Source organism: Periophthalmus magnuspinnatus, chromosome 17, assembly GCF_009829125.3.
Source record: "Periophthalmus magnuspinnatus isolate fPerMag1 chromosome 17, fPerMag1.2.pri, whole genome shotgun sequence".
Lineage (NCBI taxonomy): Eukaryota > Metazoa > Chordata > Actinopteri > Gobiiformes > Gobiidae > Periophthalmus > Periophthalmus magnuspinnatus.
The window spans coordinates 17500866-17525707 of record NC_047142.1 but is presented as its reverse complement, the minus strand read 5'-3'; the positions used below and the strand labels follow the sequence as shown (position 1 = coordinate 17525707).

At 40.9% G+C, this 24842-nt stretch overlaps 3 protein-coding genes across 3 annotated transcripts; all 3 read right to left on the bottom strand.

Annotated features, from left to right (window-relative positions):
* Positions 1-214: 214 nt before the first annotated feature.
* Positions 215-5853, bottom strand: amy2a (amylase alpha 2A). The gene is made up of 9 exons (XM_033981845.2): positions 5678-5853; positions 4690-4836; positions 4342-4539; positions 3774-4004; positions 3370-3503; positions 1898-2120; positions 1224-1345; positions 1001-1126; positions 215-453 (listed from the first exon to the last, which is right to left on the bottom strand). Exons 1-9 carry the CDS (start codon positions 5843-5845, stop codon positions 264-266), a joined length of 1539 nt encoding a protein of 512 aa, XP_033837736.1. The 5' UTR covers positions 5846-5853; the 3' UTR covers positions 215-263.
* A 2700-nt stretch (positions 5854-8553) lies between these two features.
* On the bottom strand, positions 8554-14400 carry LOC117384687 (alpha-amylase-like). Its single transcript, XM_033981844.2, has 9 exons — positions 13948-14400; positions 12677-12823; positions 12355-12552; positions 12018-12248; positions 11528-11661; positions 11025-11247; positions 10399-10520; positions 10143-10268; positions 8554-8983 (listed from the first exon to the last, which is right to left on the bottom strand). Exons 1-9 carry the CDS (start codon positions 14200-14202, stop codon positions 8794-8796), a joined length of 1626 nt encoding a protein of 541 aa, XP_033837735.1. The 5' UTR covers positions 14203-14400; the 3' UTR covers positions 8554-8793.
* A 5626-nt stretch (positions 14401-20026) lies between these two features.
* On the bottom strand, positions 20027-24618 carry LOC117384689 (alpha-amylase-like). Its single transcript, XM_033981846.2, has 9 exons — positions 24433-24618; positions 23484-23630; positions 23128-23325; positions 22629-22859; positions 21906-22039; positions 21570-21792; positions 21182-21303; positions 20971-21096; positions 20027-20425 (listed from the first exon to the last, which is right to left on the bottom strand). The coding sequence occupies exons 1-9, from the start codon at positions 24598-24600 to the stop codon at positions 20236-20238; spliced, it is 1539 nt and encodes a 512-aa protein (XP_033837737.1). The 5' UTR covers positions 24601-24618; the 3' UTR covers positions 20027-20235.
* Positions 24619-24842: the final 224 nt, after the last annotated feature.

Here is a 24842-nt window from a genome sequence, read left to right as displayed (position 1 = left end):
TTTTACAATTTTATTATATATTTTTTACTTTACACCCCAATAGAAATACAACTACATCTTTGCGACTTGTGATGCCCAAGTTACAGTAATAAAGGCAGTGAATTCTCTACACACATAAAATGTTGGCGGTACACAGAGCAACTTTATTGAATATGGTCATATACACATGAAAACAAACCAAACACTTCTGCATTATTGGAGATTGTGACATAAAACTCTGAATATGAGATGGAGCTTTATTGTCGGTAAAAACAAGATGTCGTTCACAGCTTGGACTCGGCGTGAATGGCCACAAATGGGTCCTCGTCGCGGTTGCTGATTTTGAAGTGGGCGCGGCCATCTCCTCCCACGTGGATCTGTTTGCCTGTGCACCTGCCGTTCTCCTTCTGACCCGAAATCACGTCACAGTATGTGCCTCCGGGCATGCCAGTGTTCAGGGTTATGTCAAGGTTCCTGGGGGAAACAAGGGTCAAAGGTTAAGCAAGCAGAAGGGGCAGTGTTCTGGGTGTAATTAGTTTAAAGTGGAACTAAAGACTAAATTTACTTTTTTTTTTGCTGCTGAACTGTGTATATGGTGTTTTAATGCTGTCTACTTGTCATTTATTGGCAACTTTTGTGCAAACTAAGTAAATTTGCAGCTTTCTAGTCAAAAACAGTCAAAAAACTGTGTGTGATTACAGCCAGGTGTTTCTCATTACAAACACCTGGCTGTGGGGGCGGAGTTTGAAGTGTTAGACCAATCACACTATTCTTCATCCTTCCTGAGCCTTCTTCCTCCTCTCTCTCTTCACTTTAGTCCTCGAGGTATTGCCCTGTTCAGCAGCTTTATTTGACATATGGTTATGGGTGGAGTTTGGGTGTTTAGTCCCACTTTAAACCCACTATTTGTATAATTTGTAGATTAGCCTTATCGCTATTCGCACTATCCATGAATTACTCTAAGTGGGTTGAAAAATAAATGCATGAGTACATACAATTTAATGCAAGAAAAAAGTCTCACCAGTCATCATTGTTGAAGACGATAAATCCTCTGTTGCCACGTCCAAAGGCGACTTGGTTGCTCTGGTTGTCCCACCAGTTTGAATGAGGCTGTCCATTCACCACATTACGGAACTTCACCATGTTCCTGTTAAAAAAAAAAAAAAGACAAAATAACAATAAATAAATAACTTTAACGCAAATGGAGATGTGGTGAATCAAAGTGCAGTCCAGTGATGACTTACTTGATCTGCCTCCACCTGTGCTCACACACCCAGCCGTCTCCACAGGTCTGGTCAGCGTTGATGGGAACAGATTTGGTAGATCCGTCTCCATGGCTGGGAGGTCCCATCCAGTCATTCTGATCCTACAACACAAACATGAGTGAGCGCAGTTGGTGGTTCATAGAAGATAGTAGACAGTATGCTCCAGAGAGACGGTCTGCAGTGACTGGCCATTCGAAGTAAAGACATTTAGAAATAGTTAGGCCTATAATTAAGACTAAGAAACTGTCTATGGTTAAGGTTTGTTTTTGTTTAGGAACAGGTTTTGGTTAGGTTTAGGAAAATTGTTTGACTTGTGGTTAACATGTAATTTTCTACTAGCCTAATAATAATAAAACAAAAACATATTAAAATAGAAATATAATAGTTTAAGCTTGTTTACACTTTGCCGTAGGAACCAGCACTACATAATCACTTTCATCCGTCCTGAGCCAATTATCTAGCAGTCAATTTACCAAGTTTACATCAGTCTTGCTAGTTATAAGCTTGATTATACTTTCATTATCTTGTATGTGTTGTTGTTAAGTGTGAAGTTGTTAAATTTGGTGCTGACTCAAATTGGCAAATCATATGCGCTATTTATTAATACTATTCTCTTGTGTTCTGGTCTTGTGTGTTTTTAAAATAGACTGTACCTTTCCATTGACAAAGTGACGATCCCATCTGAAGCTGGACATGACCCTGGTGACTCCATAGGGGTGGGCCAGCATGTACCCAACAGCCATTTTGTAGAGCCTGGCATCCCAGAAGGTGACGATGGAAGCTCCGCCTGCTCCGTGGCCTCTCTGGTTGTCATGGTTATCCACAAACACCAAGGCATTTCCATTGGGCATGAAACCCCAGCCCTCTCCCCAATTCCTTACCACAAAAAAAACAGAGGGCAGATACGAATTGGTTTAATATAGTTGTTTATTTGCTAAACTAATGTTTCAAAAACATAATCTATTTAGATTTTTTCTTCAAGAAAATGGCACATTAAGACTTTTAAGCCCATTGATGAGAATTGTTTCCAATCCTATTATAAATTGCAACATATTCAAATTACAGAGGAATTTAAGGTTTTTTCAAAAGAAATTTGATTTTCGATTCAAGTTTAGATGTTTTCTTCCCACTCTAGTAAAAATATGTATAATGGTTTAAATTCAAGATGTAAAACAAAAACAGCTAAAGAATGTGATGATACTTCAACACTGTATTGGGAAGTGATGATATTTAACTCACTAGTCATCGGGGGAAATCCATCTCCATTTTATGAATGAGAGCAAACAAACCATACCAGTGTTGTTACATTAAACTCACCATACCAGTGTTGTTACATTGAAATTGTAGCTGATGTGAGGGGAAAAGACGTGATTTACACTTTCACAATATTCTTTACCAATTCTTTGACAAACACATAAACACAAACAAAGAGCACATCACTTCTAAAGGTGCATCCACACCAACCCAAAGGACCCGTGCTCAAGAGTGAACAGTCCCTAAAGCAGGACAGCCCCTCAAGCCCAGACAGCCCCTAATGCGCAGGACGGTCTTGTGTGCGTGGGAATTGGCCTGGTTGGGACTTGGCCCAGTTGGAGGAAAGCACAGCACGGTTGCTGATGTGCGCGTACACACCCTGTTTTGTGTGTGGAGAGGACAGAGGATAAGACGAAAAAGTGAATGAACTCTTTTCCTAAACTCCTAGTCCATCCATGCTCAGCTTCAGTCAGGACTGAGCACATATACAACTTTGTACACCTCGTCCCCTGTTGTACTCTCTGCTCCACACTGTTGTTTAATCCATAAACTCACAGAGGAGCATATCTGCCTCCTCCATCTGCCATATCTGCCTCAGTATTTCACAGATATATTTCATGGCACTAAAGTGTTAGCACTGCTGCAGGCATATAAACACGCGCTGTGTGTGACTTGGTGCAGTTGTGAGTGCCGGCCAAAGAACCATCTGTGTTTCCAATGCAAGAAAGTGCTGGAAATAAAATTGAATTTTCTTCCAAACTGATCGATTTGAACTTAACATTTGATTAATAGATTTAATTGTTGTTTTGTCAGCCTTATTTCATTGCATTTTTCAGTATGTAAAAGTATGTTGATGGTAGCCAGTACATACTTGGTGTAGCTGAGTTTCTCCCCGTTCCACTTTCTGAACAAAGTTCCCAGTTTGGCACCATATTTGAACTCAGTGATGCGTCCCAAGTGGAAGTACTCCCTGGAGGTGATGGGCTCGCCTCCCAGATCAATAACCTGGAAAGAAATATTAATATCTTAAGTGAAAGTGTATCCCATGTTAATTTAGGATCACGTTTGTCCTTCTCCCTTCAGATTAAACCAAAAAAAAAAAAATGCTTGGTTACTGCTACTGAAATTGAATTAAATTTAACTAATAGGAAATTTCTCACACTACCACCACCTCCAAAGAGCTGATAACATTAATGCCATACTGTAGAACATTGGAAGCAAAGCAATTACATCTCCTACATTCTTGCTTCAATTGTAAAGGGAAGTTAGCAGTACCTCCTGGTAGATGAAAGGCCTGGATCCTCCAGAGAACCACCTGGTGTTGAGGTTGTGGAGACGTCCGTATATATTCTGGAGGTCTCCAGGCCACATGTGTTTACAGGCATCCACCCTGAACCCGGCCACACCCATGTCAATCAGCTTATTCATGAAATCTGCCACTTTACCCCTGACAAAGTCCTTTTCCAGAGCAAGGTCCAGCAGACCCACCAGACGGCAGTCACGGACCTGGGGAGAAATGCATTGGATATTTTTGTTCATATGATGTTTGATAAACTATCAGATAAACTATCTGACCAAAGGAATGTGCTGATTTGCACAACTGGACTTTTAGCTTGCATTTTTGTAAATATCAGTTTTTCATCAAATACTGTACAATCTTAAACCAACGTGGAGAAGCTATGACCTTATTTCTATCTGTATATTTTTATATAGTTAATTGTCACGCCATTGCCATGCTTGACACTGGACACAGAAGAGGCAATCTCCATTGGTCTTTTGCCCTCCGTTCTACAAAAAAAAAAAATATATATATATATATATATATACAATACAATATTTTCACCTGGTTGGCATCTCCGTAGTTCTCGATGTTGCCACTGCCGGTCCTGCACTTGTGGTCATTGAAGTCCCAGCCAGTGAAGGGGACTGTGGGGAAGTCTTTTCTGTTGGCACTGAACCAGCTGCCACAGGAGGAGTGGGTGCCCTCTCCACCTCCAGCACCGCACATGTGGTTAATTACAGCATCCACGTAGATGTTCACCTAAGGAGGGCGAGGGTATTTTAAAACCTTTAATTTTATTTATTTATTTACTTTATTTTGTCTGTTCAAATGGCCAAGTCTAATATGATACTTTGGGTGTGTGATACAATGCCATTCAATGTAATCCATGGAAACCATATGTTAGTTTACCCCGACATTGTTGCATCTGGTGATCATGTCACGGAGCTCAGCCTCATTTCCTGATCGGGAGCAGAGGTTGTATCCAATTGGCTGATAACGTTGCCACCAGGGCCTCCAGGGGCTGTTGATAATGATGTGCTCATTGGGAGGGGAGATCTGAAAAAACAAATTTCAAATATTAGCATTTCTCAATATAAAACATGGTACTAGTTTGACGTATGTGATTATACATGGAGCTTCACATTTCCTTTTGAAGTCTCTAACTCCATCATGATTGCTAAAAGGCAAACTAATACATTGAATGTATTGGTTTATTGTGGTTTATCTATTGTGAATGAGTGCTCCTTAGAAGAATGGTATTTGTTGTATAGCAAAAGACAAAGTTTAAATCTGTCAACTGGACAAATCGTTGTAAGAGTGAAGACGTTTCGGTGCTCATCCAAGCCACCTCTTCAGTCCTGGTCAGATTGCTGGTGGACACTGCATCATCTCAATCTGAAGGAAGGTAACTACACTGAAACTGTAAACAGCTACTGTCTCCAGTTTAAGCCTTAATGACCCTATTCAACTGTTAATGGCCCTCCTATTGTTTGCCTTGGGTCTGAGGATGGAATTATAGACCAGTGAGAGATTGTCTCAGGCCTCCATTCCTGTTTAAGGAAGGACTGTCTTTCCTAACAACGGTGGACTGGGATCCAAAGGAGCTCTCGCGCCGGTGTTGATATTTTCTCTTATGGAGCGGATGTTTAGTTTCTCCAATGTAACGCTCATTGCACTCTTCACTAGACTGAATGGAGTACATTACTTTGTTTATGACTCGGGATATTTGTTGTAACTTTTTTTTTCCTGTAAAAATAGGAACATTTATTCTTATGAAGTACATAGAGATATTCAGTTTACATGTTGTAACAGCTTTATTTGAATGCAGCATCATGTTATTGTTATCATTAACTTTTTTTGGAGACCAATGACTACAAATGTTTTATAGTACACCTACCTGAACTCCTCCAAAGCCGTTGGGCCCGAGGTAGCGTTCACACTCTGCTGCAATGTCAGCCCACCTCCACTCAAACAGGTGGACGATGGAGGTGCGTCCATGCTTCATGTGAGGGTTGTGATAGGCTGCACTCAGCCCAAAAAGAACCACCAAAATCAGCCACTTCATCTTGCCTGTACCCACTAGTCCAAGAGGGAAGAGAAGACACTGGGTCTACCACACAACCATGCTTATATACAGATATACATTCTGTTTTCAACCAATCAGGAGACAACAGCTGGAGAAGACCAGCTGCACCATTCTCACAGAAGTTACCAAACTAGTTAACTAAGACAAGCTAAGCCCTTGAACTGACAAGCTAAGCTCTTGAACTGTGGGACTGTGGGACTAATAAAGGCATTTCTTATCTAAAAGGGGTTTGTGATGTAAGTGATAAAAAGAGAGATTTAATGGATTATCAAGGGAAGGTATAGTTCCTATTTTTACAGTGGTGTAATGATGGTGTGTATCAGTGAAGGTCATCTCTGTATCATTATAAACAGTCATCAAATAAAGTAAAAGGATCTTGTAATATTAAAAGTGTACAGAGGATTTTAATGTTTCTATTCAATTATTATTATTATTATTTGTGTGTGCTTGTTTGTTTAAAGAGGACTATACACCTGCAGTTGCCTCATGGAGCTTTACAGAGATTGTTGGACAGAAATTTGAGTAACATCTCTGAAATACTGAATCTTTACAATTGAGGAGTAAATATTGAATGCCTCCCTCATGCGTCTATGTTGACCCGACCTCCCACTGAGTCTACAGTCTTACAACCCAAAAGGTACTCTTTCTGTCAAGATGTTCCTTAAAAGTATGCTGTTAGTTCAATTAAACCTTATTTCAATTAAACCTTTTACATTGATCTAGCCTATTTTACCACAGGCTACATAAGAGGCCCAGTGCTAGTACTCAACTCCTCACTGGACACTTATCTTATGGTTGTGAAACACAATATTTGTATAAGTTACAAGGTGGAGGTGGGCTCTGAATGCATAGTTTGACTGAGACTGCACAACAAAACCCTAAATGACCCAGGTTAAAAAGCTGTACTGTATATAACCTACAATATTAAATCAGGCTTAGTCATTTAAATTAGGGGACTTAGGGGTTTGGCTATAAATTAAGTAGTTATTAAGCCTGAAATCTTAATGAAGTATTTGCTCATTATGAATGAATGTCTTTCTTTATGTATTATTAAGGATATTCAAGTTGTAGTTATCATAAGTCTTACCATAGTATTTACAGTGGTAGTTGATGTGTGATTTACACTGAAAATGTTCAAGAACACTTAGGTCGTTTTCACACCTAATAGTCCAGTAGACTCGGTTCGATTCGGGACCAAAATTGAAACATTGTTAACATTTTCAACTGGAGCGGTTTGCTTTCACACTGCTTTTTGGCAAACGAACCAAACCTTTTGAGAAGCTTGTCTAATCCTTCACATGTGGTGGCGCTGTACCAAAAACCATGGAAGGAAACGAGACAAAAAACCATAAAGAAGAAACGCCGCTCGTCTATTGGTCAATACAACGCAACTTCTTTTCCACAGGGAAATGTAAACAAAATTACTGTAAACAAAATTACTGTCCGACACTGCGCTACAGTGCGGGGGAATCCTACTGCTTTCATTTTTTCACTTATTAATTTATAAACCTCGTTGTTTTTGTGCGTGGTCACGAGTAACTGACATATATTTTCGTCAGACCATATTTCTATGAGGGCTTTTACCTCCTCTTCACTCCACGTCTGACCACGAGCCATTTCTCTGCTCCGCTAGCTTTGCACCCGTGTTTGTTTTGGTTTTATTTAGAATCAGAATCAGAAGACTTTTACCCAGAATGCTCTGCATATAATCCGCTTCCTGTCTTTGGAGCGGCCCGTGGTCCGCTTGGCGTTCACATATGCATTCGAACCGTACCAGAGTTCACTTCAACCGGACCGAGACCTAGGTTTTTTGGTGGACCAGAGTTCGCTTTTTTGGACCGTATCAGAGTTCGATTGCGCATTCACACCTGACCAAGCGAACCGGACTTTGTGGCCAAAAGAACTTGAGTTCGATTAAAGCGTACTAACCAGTGCTAGTGTGAATACGACCTTAATGTTTTATACAGGGAGGCTTTTTTTCAATTGAACACATTTGCACACAAACTGACAATAGCTCATCCACCTGGAACCTGGCCACACCCATGTTGATCAGCTTATTCATGTACTCTGCCATTTTACCCCTGTTTTTATGGCTTTACAGAGAAGAACAGATAAAAGTTAAGTGGATGAGAGAGCAGAGGAGCAAGACCATGTAATTCTGTCTTCTACAGTACAGATAGACGAGATGCAAACTCTGAAGTTTTAGTTAAAGTGTGCTATTTTATACATGTACAGTGGCCTGATTTTTAAAACCCTCTATTCATTAGACACATGAAAGGGAAAAACTGCAGACGTGTGTCTAGCATAACGAAGTTGGTGTAAATTACGTGTTATTATTTCAAGGGCCTGGGGTCACAACAACAAACCAGGTGCATAATGTTGGGACTCGACAGGGCTTTCTGCTAAGCCCCTGACTGTTTGATTTCTCTTGTCTTCTCTTGCATTACGCCAGTATGCATTTATTTTGCCTTCTACAACACATTACGTAAGATGCCTTGTGGGAGTTCTCATCTCCCCAGTTGATGTTTATCTTTTGGCTGTGAAACACAATATTTGTTTTAATCTCAGTAAAATCCTAAAGGATCCAGGGTAAAAAATCTCTACTGCATATAGCCTACAATATTGAATATAGTGTTCGTTGACCTGTGATTTAGGCTGAAATTTTAAAAAAGTAAACACTCAATGTCTTATCCAAGAAGGGTTTATTTGATTGAACACATTTACAAACAAATTGACAAACTGCCTTTTTGCTTAGTTAGAATTGCTAAAATTATCCTGAGTTTGGAAATCTCTGTCACTGAGACATGTGGCTGTAATATAACATGATGAACGGATAAGGAATTACCTTAATCTACTGTTTGTGTTGTACAGCTCTGAAGATGTTCACACTCAGAAAGAGATTATTGTGGGTAAAAACATGATGTCGTTCACAGCTTGGACTCGGCATGAATGGCCACAAATGGGTCTTCGTCGCGACTGCTGATCTTGAAGTGGGCGCGGCCATCTCCTCCCACCTGGATCTGTTTGCCTGTGCACGTGCCATTCTCCTTCAGACCCGAAATCACATCACAGTACGTGCCTCCGGGCATGCCAGTGTTCAGGGTGACATCAAGGTCCCTGAAAATGTCACAAGGAACATTGGAGTAAAATTAAATAAGTTAACTTCAGTGGCCCCCTTAATGTGGTGGAGGGCTTTGAGCACCTGAACGATCCTGTGAGCTATGTTGTTTGCTATGGGTGACCCTGGTAGGGTCACCCATGACAAACAGGTCCTGGGGGATGGCTTCTGACCTGCTCTTGGTCTGAAGCCCTTGATGAGTTTAAGCTATGTCGTCTGGATGGGCGCTACCAGGGCTCCCTGGAGCCAGGCCTTTGGTTGGGTGCTCAACAGAGAATGTCTGGCCTTTCCCCACAGGGCCTGGTCAGGCACAGCCTGAGGGAAAGACATGGGGGTCATCCGCCCGTGGATCTACCACCTGCAGGAGGATCCGTGAGGTGCCCAGAGATCTGGGCAGCAGTTGAAGGCGGAAACCTCGACAACTGGTCTCAATTTACGGGGCAGTCTATGTTCCTACCTTCACCTATGGTCATGAGCTTTAGGTAATGACCGAAAGGACAAGATTGTGGATACAAGCAGCCGAACTGGGTTTCCTCTGCAGGGTGGCTGGGCGCTCCCTTAGAGATATTGAGAGGAGCTTGGTCATACGGGAGGAGCTTGGAGTAGAGCCGCTGCTCCTCCATATCGAGAGGAGCCAGCTGAGGTGGCTCAAGCATCTGTTCTGGATGCCTCCTGGATGCCTCCCTAGAGAGGTGTCCCGGGCATGACCCACTGGGAGGAGGCTCCGGGGAAGATCCAGGACACACTGGAGGGACTATGTCTCTCGGCTGGCCTGAGAATGTCTTAGGGTCCCAGAGGAGCTGGAGGACATGTCTGTGAGTCCCCTGCACAGACTCCTGCCCCCATGTCCCGGCCCCGGATAAGCGTAAGAAAATAGATGGATGGAACTTTAATGTCAACTAAACAGTAGATAATTCATTGGTTTCAGATTCAGCGATAACCTAAATTTTTTAAACAACGAAATCAGATGTATAAATGATTAAGTGAAGAGAGGACAGTGGGAGTTTTGAATACTGCAACCTTTGTGTGGTTAATACTTTGTTGGTCACACATTTTGTCAGATAATGAAAAGGACTACACATATGCGCGCGCACACACACACACACATATCTGTTTAAAACCAGGACCAGACTACGTAATGAAATATACTGGTCTCACCAGTCATCGTTGTTGAAGATGATAAATCCACGGTTGCCACGTCCAAAGGCGACCTGGTTGCTCTGGTTGTCCCACCAGTTTGAGTGAGGCTGTCCATTCACCACATTACGGAACTTCACCATATTACTGTTAGAGAGACAAGAGTAACTATACATATCCTTTTCATAATGCTGGTAGATTTCTATTCAACCATTTAGGTATTCCCCATGATCAGAGAAGCTCATTGTAAAAAAAGTCATGAAATCCATATACTTACTAGATCTGCCTCCACCTGTGCTCACACACCCAGCCGTTTCCACAGGTCAGGTCAGCGTTGATGGTAACAGGTTTGGTGGATCCATCACTGTTGCTGGGAGGTCCAATCCAGTCATTTTGATCCTATTTGAAAAAGCACACACGCAATTCAGCAACTTCAACACAATTTCTTTACAAGGAGTCACTTTAGAATTATAAGGTCTTCTCTGGGTAGCTCCGAGACATTGAGATATAAGTTTCTGGAAACTCATTGAGTTCATTGGATTATGGCAATGTTTTTTGCTCATATAAAAGTAAAAAAAAAAACTACTAAAGTGTATAGACAATATTCAGGGACAATAGCGTATGGACAACTATTTACGAAAAATAAATTGTAATAAACCTTATAATTCTAAGGGAATGAAGGGCAGAATTCTGTATGAATCAACACGCACAAAAACAACAAAGATGTTTCCAACTTTCAAGAAAGATAAAGTGAGTTGCAATAAATCTTATTCTTACTGTTGCAATTTGCATTAGTTTTTAGCAGTGACGTATTGAACAAATTTCAATACTAAAACAGGAACAATATATATATAAAAAATCTTGTTTCACACAAAATTCAGATTTTGCAAAAAATGAACATACTTTTCCATTAACAAAGTTACGGTCCCATCTGTAGCTGGACATGACCCTGGTGACTCCATAGGGATGGGCCAGCATGTACCCAACGGCCATCTTGTAGAGACGAGGATCCCAGAAGGTGACAATGGAAGCTCCACCCGCTCCGTGGCCTCTCTGGTTGTCATGGTTATCCACAAATACAAAAGCATCTCCATTAGGCATGAAACCCCAACCTTCTCCCCAATTCCTGACCACAAAATAACAAAAAAGAATGTTTAGGTAGGTATACTCAATAGCTTTATTAGTACATGAACAATGATTTTTTGATCATTGTATTTTTATAGGACAAACACTGATATAATCACATAATCAGCTGCTAATTAGCTCATGTTTACTGAATTCATGGTCCATTATTTTCATACTAAATTGCACATACACACACACAGCTTTTTCAATACAAGAACAGTAATTTTCCTCCAATTTAAACTGACCAAACATTGATATAATGCCATGATTTTCTGTTATACCTGGTGTAGCTGAGTTTCTCTCCATTCCACTTCCTGATCACTGTTCCCAGTTTGGCGCCGTATTTGAACTCAGTGACTCGGCCCAGGTGGAAGTACTCCCTGGCAGAGATAGCCTCTCCTCCCAGATCAATAACCTACAAGGAAAATGTTTCTTCACTAGTTTTAACTCCAAACTGAAAAAGGTGGCGGCCTTATTTACCATGCATTTCCAGTGTTGTATAAGGTTAATGCAAAGTCGTGTTTTACTTATGTTGGTGAGATAAACTCAACTTTTGACCTGTGTGCCAATTTCCACAACTTTAGATAGTACCATCCTATTAAAGATTAACTTCTGCAGATCTGAAGATAACACAACAAGTGTTTTCCAAACATAAACCTTCAGGACCTAAACCTTTAGTGTAGTCAGGACTGGTTTATCTTTATGCAAGACACTGTTTGGGGTCCCTACCACAGTGAGTCATTCCTGTTTGAGTAGAGAGGAGTTAAGTACCTCCTGGTAGATGAAAGGTCTGGATCCATTGGAGAACCACTTGGTGTTGAGGTTGTGCAGGCGTCCATACACATTCTGCAGGTCTCCAGGCCACATGTGTTTGACGGCATCCACTCGGAACCCAGCCACACCCATGTCAATCAGCTTATTCATGTACTCTGCCACTTTACCTCTGACATAATCCTTTTCCAGAGCAAGGTCCAGCAGACCCACCAGACGGCAGTTACGGACCTGTGGAAAACATACAATTTCTATATAACCATTGTATATACATAGAGAGCATGCACGGTCTGTAATCAAAACTATGTCCCCTACATAACGAGACCTATGTTGTTACCTCATTAGGGTCTCCATAGTTATTAATTTCTCCATTGCTTGTGTGGCACTTGTTGTTATTGAAGTCCTGGCTGGAGTAGGGAACACTGGGGAAGTCTTGTTTGCTGGCACTGAACCAGCTGCCACAAGACGAGTGGGTGCCCTCTCCACCTCCAGAGCCACACATGTGGTTAATGACAGCATCCACATAGATGTTCACCTATACATAGGAATGTAAAGTAGTCTTTGTTTGTTACATTAACTTTTTCAATTTGAAAAATTGTTAAAATTTTTACATTAAAGGAAAATTGTTTTCCTGTGTGAATGTGTATAATTTAATTTACCCCGACATTGTTGCATCTGGTGATCATGTCGCTCAGCTCAGCTTCACTTCCTGATCGGGAGCACAGTTTGTAGCCAATTGGCTGATAGCGCTGATACCAGGCCCTCCAGGGGTTGTCCAGGACAATGTGCTCACTGGGAGGGGATATCTGACAGGAGAAAATTACAGGAGTTTTAGAAATCTGATTAGCTCAGGACATCTACAACAATTGCTCAATGCCATGGATGTAACTTCAGTGGGAAGAAATATCATTGCAATACCCAAACTTTAATGAGTTTAAAATATATAGTTTATTTCAATGTGATAGTTAGCTGACCCTAGAGAAGTTGCATTTTTATGATGATACCTGAACAGATGCAGTTGTGTGTGTGAGTAAGGGATCAATGAACTGTCACGCTACTCTAAAATATACTTCCACCTTTCTAGTAATCTTGCTCCTTATGCATCTATTAATCTGTTCATTTTTACCAGCAAACAAGAGGGAGCCCAGTGCCAATCCCTGATGCACACCCACTTGGCAACTTCCAGTCTTTTGTGACACCGAGCACACGTCCCCACTGCTTTAAAGCCATTAGAAATACCTTGCATAACACTTCCTCATGCAATACCACAGCTCCTCTCCACGTATCATGTCATAAACTCAAATGTTCACATTCCTACTATCTCTATGCTTCCTGTACCATGATTTTCACCCTTTCACCTCCATGAATACTCTGCATGACTTCAGGGTCAGTTGAGAAACTTTCTTTCCTTGCTTTATATCTCAACAACATTCAACAAATTCTTCAGCTTTTTAATTTGACTGCATGACCCTGTCTGACACTTTCTTTCGCAATCCCCATTTCATTATTTTTTCCATTCCACACCATGGTAAAACAGCTCTTGCCTCAGTGAACTCCCAACTAGTACACATATGCATTGATTCTCTACTTTGACCAACACCAGTCTGGTTTGCACTCCTTTGATGGGTTTCAGTGTTGTCATTCTTGGCACATAGCGTTGTCCTTACCCAGACTTTGGACTGGAACTGGCATGCTACACTATGATCTCTGTTTACTGAATTACGATCATATACATGTTATTCTACACGGTTCTTTGCTCTAAAGTACTGTACAACCTGCAATTACATGTAGCCTGGACCCTCTTACCCTATACTCTATATGCTACAATTACTGATAATACTAATGGTATGGATTACTGTGTTAAATTGCATGTTATATATCAAGTGTTTTTAAAATCATTTGACATAATATACCAAAAATGGAAACTCACCTGAACGCCTCCGTAGCCATAGGGTCCAAGGAAGCGCTCACACTCCGCTGCGATGTCGGCCCACCTCCACTCGAAGAGGTGCACAATGGAAGTACGTCCATGCTTCAGGTGAGGGTTGTGTTGGGCCACACTCAGCCCAAAAACAGCCACCAAAATCAGCCACGTCATCCTGCCTTTACCCAGTGGTCCAATAATGAGGAAAAGACACTGGCTCAGCTGCACTCTTGGGCTAATATATATTTGTACAGTCCGCATTCAACCAATCAAAACACTTCTAATATCTATGTGAGATAAACCACCTGCACAATTCTCACAGAAGTTTCCAAACTATCACAAGCCAAACTAAAAGGTAAGGGGAGAGTATTAAACATACCTATGCCTGTTATCAGTTGCAAGCGTCTGGGCTACAGTCGAATGCCTGTGTAACATAAACCATTATCCATTTAGTAGTGTACAAAGTGTATATTTAGAATAGGAATGACTAATCAAATTTGAATTATTCAGCATAACATAATTCCTAAATCTATGGCGAGCTGCTTGGAAGGGGATAAACAGCTACTGGTGGTCTGCAAGCAACTATTTGAGACCCCTGCCCTTAGATACATTTCAGTTTTATTTTTTTTATTACAATGATGTTGCAACAGACAAATTCAATTCTGGCTCCAGACTTACAGTTATGACAACAATGTAGCTAGAAGACATGTCCAACTTAGCTCTGTTCATGCTGCTGAAAATATTCTATAATGAAACACTGGTCATGCACATTAAACACAACCCTGCATTAGAACAGTGCACTCACATTCACTTCTCACAGATGCAAATCAAAACCATGTTTTACTGAAAAAACACCTTGTACTAAAACTAGCTCACTATTTGACTAAATTACTGCTTGTTATGCTAACATCCAAGCACTGGAAACATGAAGCTAAAAGCAACTTGTTATAGTCATTTGACTTGTGATGAATGTTGGCGCTGCTGCCATTTCCTGTTGCAAATGTGCACTTATTAGAAGTCTCTCATAGAGATCTTAATATTGACCTTATTCTGCCCCACCCACTTTTGCGGTAAATGAGACTAAACTGCCATTTCTTTGTAGTGGCACGGTTAAGTGGGAATCCCATTGATTTCAATGGAGAATGTGATTTTTTTTTTTTTTAATATCATAAAGGTTCATTATCTGGGAGGTGTTAAAATGGCTTTGTAATTCGTATAGAACATATTTGCCAACCCAAATGACAATGACAGTGCCCACAACAACTTCTGACAGAAAGTGAACAATATGAGTTTATCTAGCTCTGTTTGAGCCGGTTGTGGTCGTCAGGATGTATGCGCACCTCTAAAACAACCGGCTGGTCCTCTGGTTGTGAAAAGACAGGTTCCGTAGCATGGGACAACCACAAGTTAATGAGACATTGGGAACCGCGGTTGTTGCATTCTGCTCAGTGACCAGTAGGGTGTACTAAAGGACAGCATGACTACAACCATGCATCAAACAGGCAGAAGTGAAGAGAAAACGGCATAATTTGGATATATTTCTTAACTTTTTAATTATACTTTTGACACATGATGATATTAGATTTTATTGGACAAGCACTGCTTGCCTTGATTGCCCTGACCGCATGCCACTGGAAAGGAACATGATGAACCCAAACAAAACACAGAAGGGCAGGATATGAGCCAACATCCAATCAGACAAAGCTGTTTGACTATGATCTGATGCTCTGACAGCTAGCACTAGCAGTAGTGGCTGTTAGGTTTCAGCTCCTCATCGCAGTGATAACACAGTTCCGCACATTTGGTCATTAAAACATCACAATAGTTGCTTATGTCATAGTATGAATGAGCAGGTCATGGTTGTTTGTAACGTCTATCATAAGGGGGTGTCTGACCCCAAAATTTGAAAGCTGACTGTTGGACTGGGTGGTTTGACTACAAACAGTGTGATGCAGGAGCAGGTAGAGACTGATTGTTTATATAATCTAAGTGCTTTGCCTTTTGGCTCAGCAGCCACAAAGGACGATACAGCAACCGCATCACTGCAGACACTGCACCGATCTGCCTGTCGATCTTGTGCTCCATCCTTCCTTCACTTGTGAACACAACCCTGAGGTACTTGAACTCCTCCACTTGAGGCAGTTGAGGTTGAGGAGCTGGGTTCCAGAGCCCAAGCTGTGCGTGGAGGTGAGGCTGATTATATCTAGCCAGTAACCTCCTGCACAAGCTCAGGCTCCTTCCCCTCCAGCGAGGCGACATTCCATGTCCCCAGAGCCAGTCTCCATGTCCGGAGATCCATTCATCGAGGCCTACCACCTTCGACTGTCGCCCAGATCTCTATGCATTCGCCCCTCACGGATCCTCCCGCAGGTGGTGGGTCCACGGGAGGACGGCCCCACATCGCTCCTTCAGGCTAGGCCCGGCCACCAGGCACTTGCTGCCGAGCATCCACCCCAGGCCTGGCTCCAGGGTGGGGCCCCGGTAACGCCAGTCTGGGTGACGTAACTGACCTTGTTGTGATATTCATCATGGGGGGCTTCTGAACCGCTCTTGGTCTGACCCATCCCCCAGCCCCCGACAACATAGCTCCCAGGATCATTCGGGTGCTCAAACCCCTCCACACCTTAAGGTGGCAGTTCAAGGAGGGGCGATACCTGATGTTCACTGTAGATTGGGCTGATGGTCCTGATGGTCCAGTGTAGTGGCAACCCTAAGCCGTGTTGAGGTGGATCTAAAGTAATGGTACGTTATGTGTTCTATGATCAGCTGTGAAGTCAATGTGGATGAGTGAATGTAACTGTATATTCAATTGTAGGAAAGCACCTTGTTTGTTCCAGTTTGAATTACTGTAAATAAATCGACTGGTTATCAAGTACCATGTCCATTTACCCACAATGATGATGGTTTGTTTTGTTGAGTCAGATAGAACAAAATGTGAAAATTGTTTTAACTGTAAATGTGAAGATACTGAAATGGTGAATTTAGTTAGTCAAACCAAACTTAACAAAAACATTTAAAAAACCTAAACTAGGACAAATTAATAAATAATTAAAACTAACAAATGGAATGTTGTGTGTCCATTCCAGTTTTCTTATCTGTGTGCCTTGGTTGAATGTTTCAAAACTGCTAAGGTTAAAAATTACCCCGCTTGGTAACACTTAGGTAAGCTACAACACTAAATAAATAAAATCAGTTTATCCTGAATCAGAACACTTGCACTTGTCCACCAACCAGGATCAATCCTGGGAGTTAAAGGGGAGGGTGCTGGCAGGAGCCGAGATGGATTTGACCCGGTTGCCAGCCCAAGCCACCCAACACACATGAGTCTTCTCATGGCAAGCCATCCACGCAATACATGCTACACTCTCAATCCAGCCGCTGGGTGACACAACCTCACATTACTACACTAAGAGCCAATAGCTGAGTAGAGACCATGCAAGGGATCTGTGGAGGAAGGTTAGCCTCTCTTTCTCTGGCATGGTTCGCTTGGGGCTTCCTTGGAGCGGGTCCTTTTGGTGCGGCTCCCTCTAGCCGAGTTGCATTTCCATGCCCCGATCACGGCTCCAGGGACAGGGCTCTGCTCTGTGAGACACTGACGTCACCTAAACATTACAAGTTTTCATAATAAAATGGTCAAAAAATGTAAATATAATGCCATGAAAAATGTATAGATTTTCATGTATATTTAAGTGTATATTTTACCATTTAACCACTATTACACACTACTAACTATTTATTGTCTAATTGCATTTTGAATGATTACTAATTATTCTACAAATGAAAATGATTACTGCACTATAGTAGCATATGTAGTTAGTTAAATGATACAAATAAAATTGTAAAATAAATGCAGATATTTCTGAGTTATGTGCTTGTGGTAGGTAACATTAAGCACATGAAACAAATGACAAATTCCGTTTTACCGAAGGACACATTTGTCTTACCAAATGACATTTTTCATACATAACATTATAAATTGGTGAATAATTTATCCATCAAAGAGAAATAAAAGCATTGACATTGACTGTTCATACCAAACATTGACTTAAAATGTAATGTTTTAACAATATAACCATTTTAAACACATTTGGAATGTTTCACCAAATGGCCAAAACTGTGGCATTTGTAATTCTTGTGACAAAGGTGTCAACAGCAAAAACTAAGAATCCAAATCTGAAACTTGTGTTGACTAGAGTCCTCCAGGATCCTCAGAGTGATGTCATCACATGATACATGAAGAAGGACATCAGATTATTGTCCAAAAATGGCCCTTAAATTTATCACATTGATGAATTTATCACATTGAGGCTTTTGGGGACTATATTTAAAACATAAAAATTTTTTATTTTGTGTTAACTTTGAAAATACTTGTATATATTCATGTGAAAGCTTGTAAAATTATGCCACAGACAAAAGTTTATGATTTTGTCAATTTTTATAATCGGTGTAAGCAAAAGTTATCACTGATTCTACACATGGCCCGTTTTACCGAATGAACACTTTAAACCTATATTCTATATCCTTTAAATTTGTAGTGGTACAGCTAAAGTGATGTCATGTTAGATGCATTATGCACTGGAAATAATAATAATATTTAGGCAAATGTTGTGCATTGATGAACTGGAAGCTGCTGTTGCATTCATGCTTTGTTTTGCAACGCATATCGGCTCAACATATAAAGGTGGTGCAGTTCACTTTAGACTGTGGAGACACTTGTGTACCAATCCACTTCAGCAAACCAGTGGAAACCAGTCTGCTGTGGTAAGGCTGACCAGATATTGGTGATATTGTACTGAGTACAGAATTATACTGCCTGAAGAAGGATGTGGCTTCAAAGAGAGATTAGATTCATAAAATGCATTTCACCGGGAGGCCTGACAAAATGGCAGCCACTGTGCAAGACCAGAAAAGGAGATGGGTGAATGCAAGGAGACAGAATTACAATATAGCAGCAACAACAATATAGCAGGGTTTTTTTTTAGCAACTTTAACATGAAACCTTTTTCTTTGCAGTTAAACATTTTCTTTTGATTCATGTTTATAGTTGTTTTTGTGTGTTACGTTCGACCATAGTTCTGCAGTAATTACAATGTCATAAAAGTTAATTCTATGCCATATGAATAACTACTGGTAGCATCCTTTAATGAGAGTGGCATATTAAACTCAAGCAAAGAATCAATCAGTCAACAACTTTATTAATCCCAAAGGGCAATTCAGTTTGTAAAGAGACTATCCTAATTACTGGTTGATCAAAAGGTGCAGATAGAAGGATAAACTGATGATCTGGCAGCATGTGGAGAAATAAGCAGTCTTTGAAATCCAGAGGTTGAAAGTTGATTGGCGATGGGCAGGTGAGTAGTGGGGGGGTAGTGAGGGACTCTCCCCCCAGCTCCAGGCACACAGACACAGAAGGGAGGGGGGAAACAGCACAAGAACACACAGGGAAAAACTGGAATCCTGACAGAGATCCTAACAAAATTGCATTTACCAAACAAGAAAAGCAAGTGATCTAAAACATAAAAATGTGAAAGTTGTTTTATCACTGCCTAGACGTGAGATTCCATTCTTCGAGAGGATCAGAAAGAATATCGCCAAATATATTTAAAGGTTGATGCATTCAACTGAAACTCTAATTCAATACCAAACAGGCTTTCAATTAGATGAATGCCGTATTTACACCAACTTATCAGCATAATGGAGGTGGTGTAAATTATTGTTTTCAGGGGTCAAGGGTCACCACAACAAACCAGGTGCATAATTTTGGGACTCGACAGGGCTTCCCGCTGAGCCCCTGACTGTTTGAGATCCCCTTGATTTTCTCTTGTCTTCTCTTGCTTTATGCTTCTATGTGTTTATTTTGCCTATTCTACTCCACATTACACAAGAGGCCTCGTGGTGGTTATTATCTCCCCAGCTGACACTTTGTTTTAATCTCAATAAAATCCTAAATGATCCAGGGTAAAAATCTCTACTGTATATAGCCTACAATATTTTATGTAGTGTTGGCTGACATGTGATTTACTAAATGTTCAAGAAAGTAAACACTCAATATCTTATACACGGAGGGTTTATTTGATTGAACAAATTTACAAATAAATTGGCAAAACTGCTTTTTTGCTTAGTTAGAATTGCTAAAATTATCCTGAGTTTGGAAATCTCTGTCACTGAGACATGTGGCTGTAATATAACATGATGGACGGACAAGGAATTACCTTAATCTACTGGTTGTGTTGTATAGCTCTGAAGATGTTCACACTCAGAAAGAGATTATTGTGGGTAAAAACAAGATGTCGTTCACAGCTTGGACTCGGCATGAATGGCCACAAATGGGTCCTCGTCATGGCTGCTGATCTTGAAGTGGGCGCGGCCATCTCCTCCCACCTGGATCTGTTTGCCTGTGCACCTGCCGTTCTCCTTCTGACCCGAAATCACATCACAGTATGTACCTCCGGGCATGCCAGTGTTCAGGGTGACATCAAGGTCCCTGAAAATATCACAAGGCACATTTTAGCAAGAATTAAATGGTCATAAAACAGATGACTACATTTTGTTGCCACATATCAAATACATCACTCTCAACTGTATAGGTATATATAGTATAATTCCTGCCTGTCCTGACTGTCCTCAATAATTTCTTTAGTTTTAAATTTATTTTTTACAAGTCTGTAAAATCATAGATGAGTTTATATTTATGTATGTACGAAGAGTCCACAACGTTTATACAAAGTCAGATGTATAAAGGGTAAAGTGGAGGAGATAAAACTGTTCCTTGTAGAATTCACCTGTTGATCCTCACCACATGTAAACGACTTTCACCAGTGTGCAATACTGTAGCCCCTGTGTGATCAGACGTGTGATCAGATGTGTTCTAGGCAGCAGAGTGAAATCAGTCACCTCAGCTATTCTGGTCTTGCACTTTGACAATTAAAAAACAAAACTACACAGATCTGCAGCCACAACTGTTGGCTAGACACTAGGGATACAAAACCAGAATACAAATGCTCCACGGCAGACGCATGAAAGTCTCACCAGTCATCATTGTTGAAGATGATGAATCCTCTGTTGCCACGTCCAAAGGCGACCTGGTTGCTCTGGTTGTCCCACCAGTTTGAATGAGGCTGTCCATTCACCACATTACGGAACTTCACCATATTCCTGTCGGAGGAACAAGACAAAATAAGAATAATTTAAATCCCAAAAGCAGATATGGAGAACCAAATGTTGTTAAATGATAACTTACTTGATCTGCCTCCACCTGTGCTCACACACCCAGCCGTTTCCACAGGTCTGGTCAGCGTTGATGGTAACAGGTTTGGTGGATCCATCACTGTTGCTGGGAGGTCCGACCCAGTAATTCTGATCCTATGTGAAAAGTACGTATTCATAAGTTCACTCAAGAAAGTAATGCAATTTCTTTACCATAGACAGAAAATTAATTTAAATATGCAGTTGTTTATTGCTTTATGAATTTACACACACAATTAACAAAGATATAATTAAAGAGCCACTGAGTTGCATTAAATCTTATTCTTACAGTGAACATTGACAACACTATAAAAACCACAATGGTCACAGTATTGTTACACTTACAGCACAAATGTTTAGATATTTTTTTAAAAGTATGACACCTTTCCATTAACAAAGTTACGGTCCCATCTGTAGCTTGACATGACCCTGGTGACTCCATAGGGGTGGGCCAGCATGTACCCGACGGCCATCTTGTAAAGCCGAGACTCAAAGAAGGTGAGGATGGAAGCTCCACCCGCTCCACTTCCTCTCTGGTTGTCATGGTTATCCACAAACACTACGGCGTCTCCATTAGGCATAAAACCCCAACCCTCTCCCCAATTCCTGACCACAAAATAACATAGAGGCAAAAACTGTTCATTCAATACAAGAACAATAATTTTCCTCCAATTTAAACTGACCAAACATTGATATAATGCCGTTATTTTCAGTTATACCTGGTGTAGCTGAGTTTCTCTCCATTCCACTTCCTGATCACTGTTCCCAGTTTGGCACCATATTTGAACTCAGTGACTCGGCCCAAGTGGAAGTACTCCTTGGCAGAGATGGCCTCTCCTCCCAGATCAATAACCTATGAGGAGAATGTTCATTATTGTTTATTCAAAACCAAAAACCATGCTCTCAGGTTGGTGGAGAAGCCTAACCTCAAGCAAGTCGTGATTGGGTTTAGACCACCATGGTTCAGACCAATCACAGGGCAACAATATGGTACACCAACGGACATACTTCAGCCTATTTTAGCAGAAATACAATATTCTTTATGTTTTTATTCACTCTTAAATGTTAGTCGTAGATTTAATTCATCTTTCATCATTTGAATTGCTGTATGAACTGTGCTTTGCAAATAGACCTGCGTTGCGTTGCCTTATTTACAATAGACCCAGTCACTGTAGTGGACAGCTGTGCTACTCAGATAAGGTAATGAGATTCTGTCATGTTTTATTTTTGTTGGTGTGTGAGATAAACTTTATCTAGCAGCCTGTGTGCCAACTCCCACAACTTTAGAGAATGCAATCTTGTTAACTATTAACTTTCCTGTAACACATAACACGTGCCTGGTTAAGTAAAATCCCTTGCAGTATTTCAGTGTTGTCAGTGCCCTTGTTTTTTTTGAGGACCATATTTAAGTACATAGTTTGGAGTAGATAAGCGTTAAGCACCTCCTGATAGATGAAAGGTCTGGAACCACTGGAGAACCACTTGGTGTTGAGATTGTGGAGGCGTCCGAACACATTCTGCAGGTCTCCAGGCCACATATGTTTACAGGCGTCCACTCTGATCCCAGCCACACCCATGTCAATCAGTTTATTCATGTACTCTGCCACTTTACCCCTGACATAGTCCTTTTCCAGAGCAAGGTCAAGCAGACCCTCCAGACGGCAGTTACGGACCTGTGGAAAACATACATACATATAATTTCTGTAAAACCATTGAAGATACAGAGAGAGCAGGATATTTAATTCTCTGACGAATGCTCTGACTGTTGGATCTATAGCATCTGAAGACATTTAATTCTGACATTTAAACAGTTTTTGTCTAATCCAAATGTAAACGTATGGGAAAAAATCTCACAAGATTTTTTTCATATGTTCAAAATTTGATGGTAATTATGTCTGGAGAGATCTGGTGGCACGAGATCTTGCCTTAGCGGAGTGTTACCTGGTTGGCATCTCCGTAGTTCTGAATTTCTCCATTGCTTGTGTGGCATTTGTTGTCATTGAAGTCCCAACTGGAGTAGGGAACACTCGGGAAGTCCTCATGGGGAGCACTGAACCAGCTGCCACAGGAGGAGTGGGTGCCCTCTCCACCCGCAGAGCCGCACATGTGGTTAATCACAGCATCCACGTAGATGTTCACCTATACAGAGGGATGTAATTATATCGTCTTATTTGTTACATTCACTAACTTTTTATTAAGACTTGTTTAAAGACAATATACTGTCTGTTTATTTGAATATGTTATATCTATCTCGCTACTGTGAAATAAAGCATGCCGTTTAAACTGTTTAAATTTACCCCGACATTGTTGCATCTGGTGATCATGTCGCGAAGCTCGGCCTCAGTTCCTGATCGGGAGCACAGTTTGTAGCCAATTGGCTGATAGCGCTGATACCAGGGCCTCCAGGGGTTGTTCAGGATGATGTGCTCACTGGGAGGAGAGATCTGACAGGAGAAAAAGAGGTGGGTAACTCTTACTTTTGTTTAATTTAGGTACATACATACAGTAGAACTGTATGCTGTGAATGCCACGGATATAAAATTATTGGGAATGTGCAAGATTAAATATTTAACAATATATTTTATTGGTAAGCTAATGATGTTTTTTCAGTGTGATAGTTGAATGATATTAGTGAAGTAGCATTTTTATAATCCACAGATATCATTCTGTGAGATGTACTTGTGTGAGTGAATGAGACCAATATATACATTTTCTTCATCCTGCCCCTTGCTCATATCATCTGTTATTTTCTCCATCAAACAAGAAGGGCCTAGTGTTGATCCCTGAGGCACTCCCACTTGTCAAGTTCCAATCTTTTTTTACACCTAAAACATGCCACAGCTCCTCTCTCTTATGCTTTTCTCCAATCTTCACATTCTTATCATCTGTATGTATCTGTATATCTCTATGCCTCAATCATTATCTTCTTTTCTTTTGTTCCTCATCTCAACAACATTAAACAATTGCTTCAAAATCCCTGGATTTATGATCCTTGCCAGTTGAATCACAATTGTGATTTTACACTCTTGTACAATGTAACATAGCCTGTTGGCTAATAACATGTAGTCTGAACACTCTTACCCTAAGAGGGAATGTAATACCGATAATAATCATAATACTATTAGTATGTACAGTATTAGTGTTAAATAATTTGATAGAATATTCATGAGGAAAAAAATGAAACATTTCTAAAATTTGATAGTGAACTTACTGAATGTATTTGAATGAGTTTGTTTAAAGACTCACCTGAACGCCTCCAAAGCCGTTGGGCCCAAGGAAGCGCTCACACTCTGCTGCGATGTCGGCCCACCTCCACTCGAAGAGGTGCACGATGGAGGTGCGTCCATGCTTCAGGTGAGGGTTGTGTTGGGCCAAACTCAGCCCAAAACCAGCCACCAGAATGAGCCACTTCATCTTGTCTTTACCCAATGGTTCAATGAAAACACTGGATCCTGTGCACATGGCTTATATATATTTGCCCACATTGAGCCAATCAAGACCTCTAACATTTATGTGAGATATATCAGCTGTTCAATTCTCACACGTTTCCACTATTGCATGCCAAATTATAAGGCCCTACTACTACATTACAAACCAGAGCTGCATTTCTGTTTTTTATTGTGTTGTAATGATCTTGCAACAGACAAATGAAACTC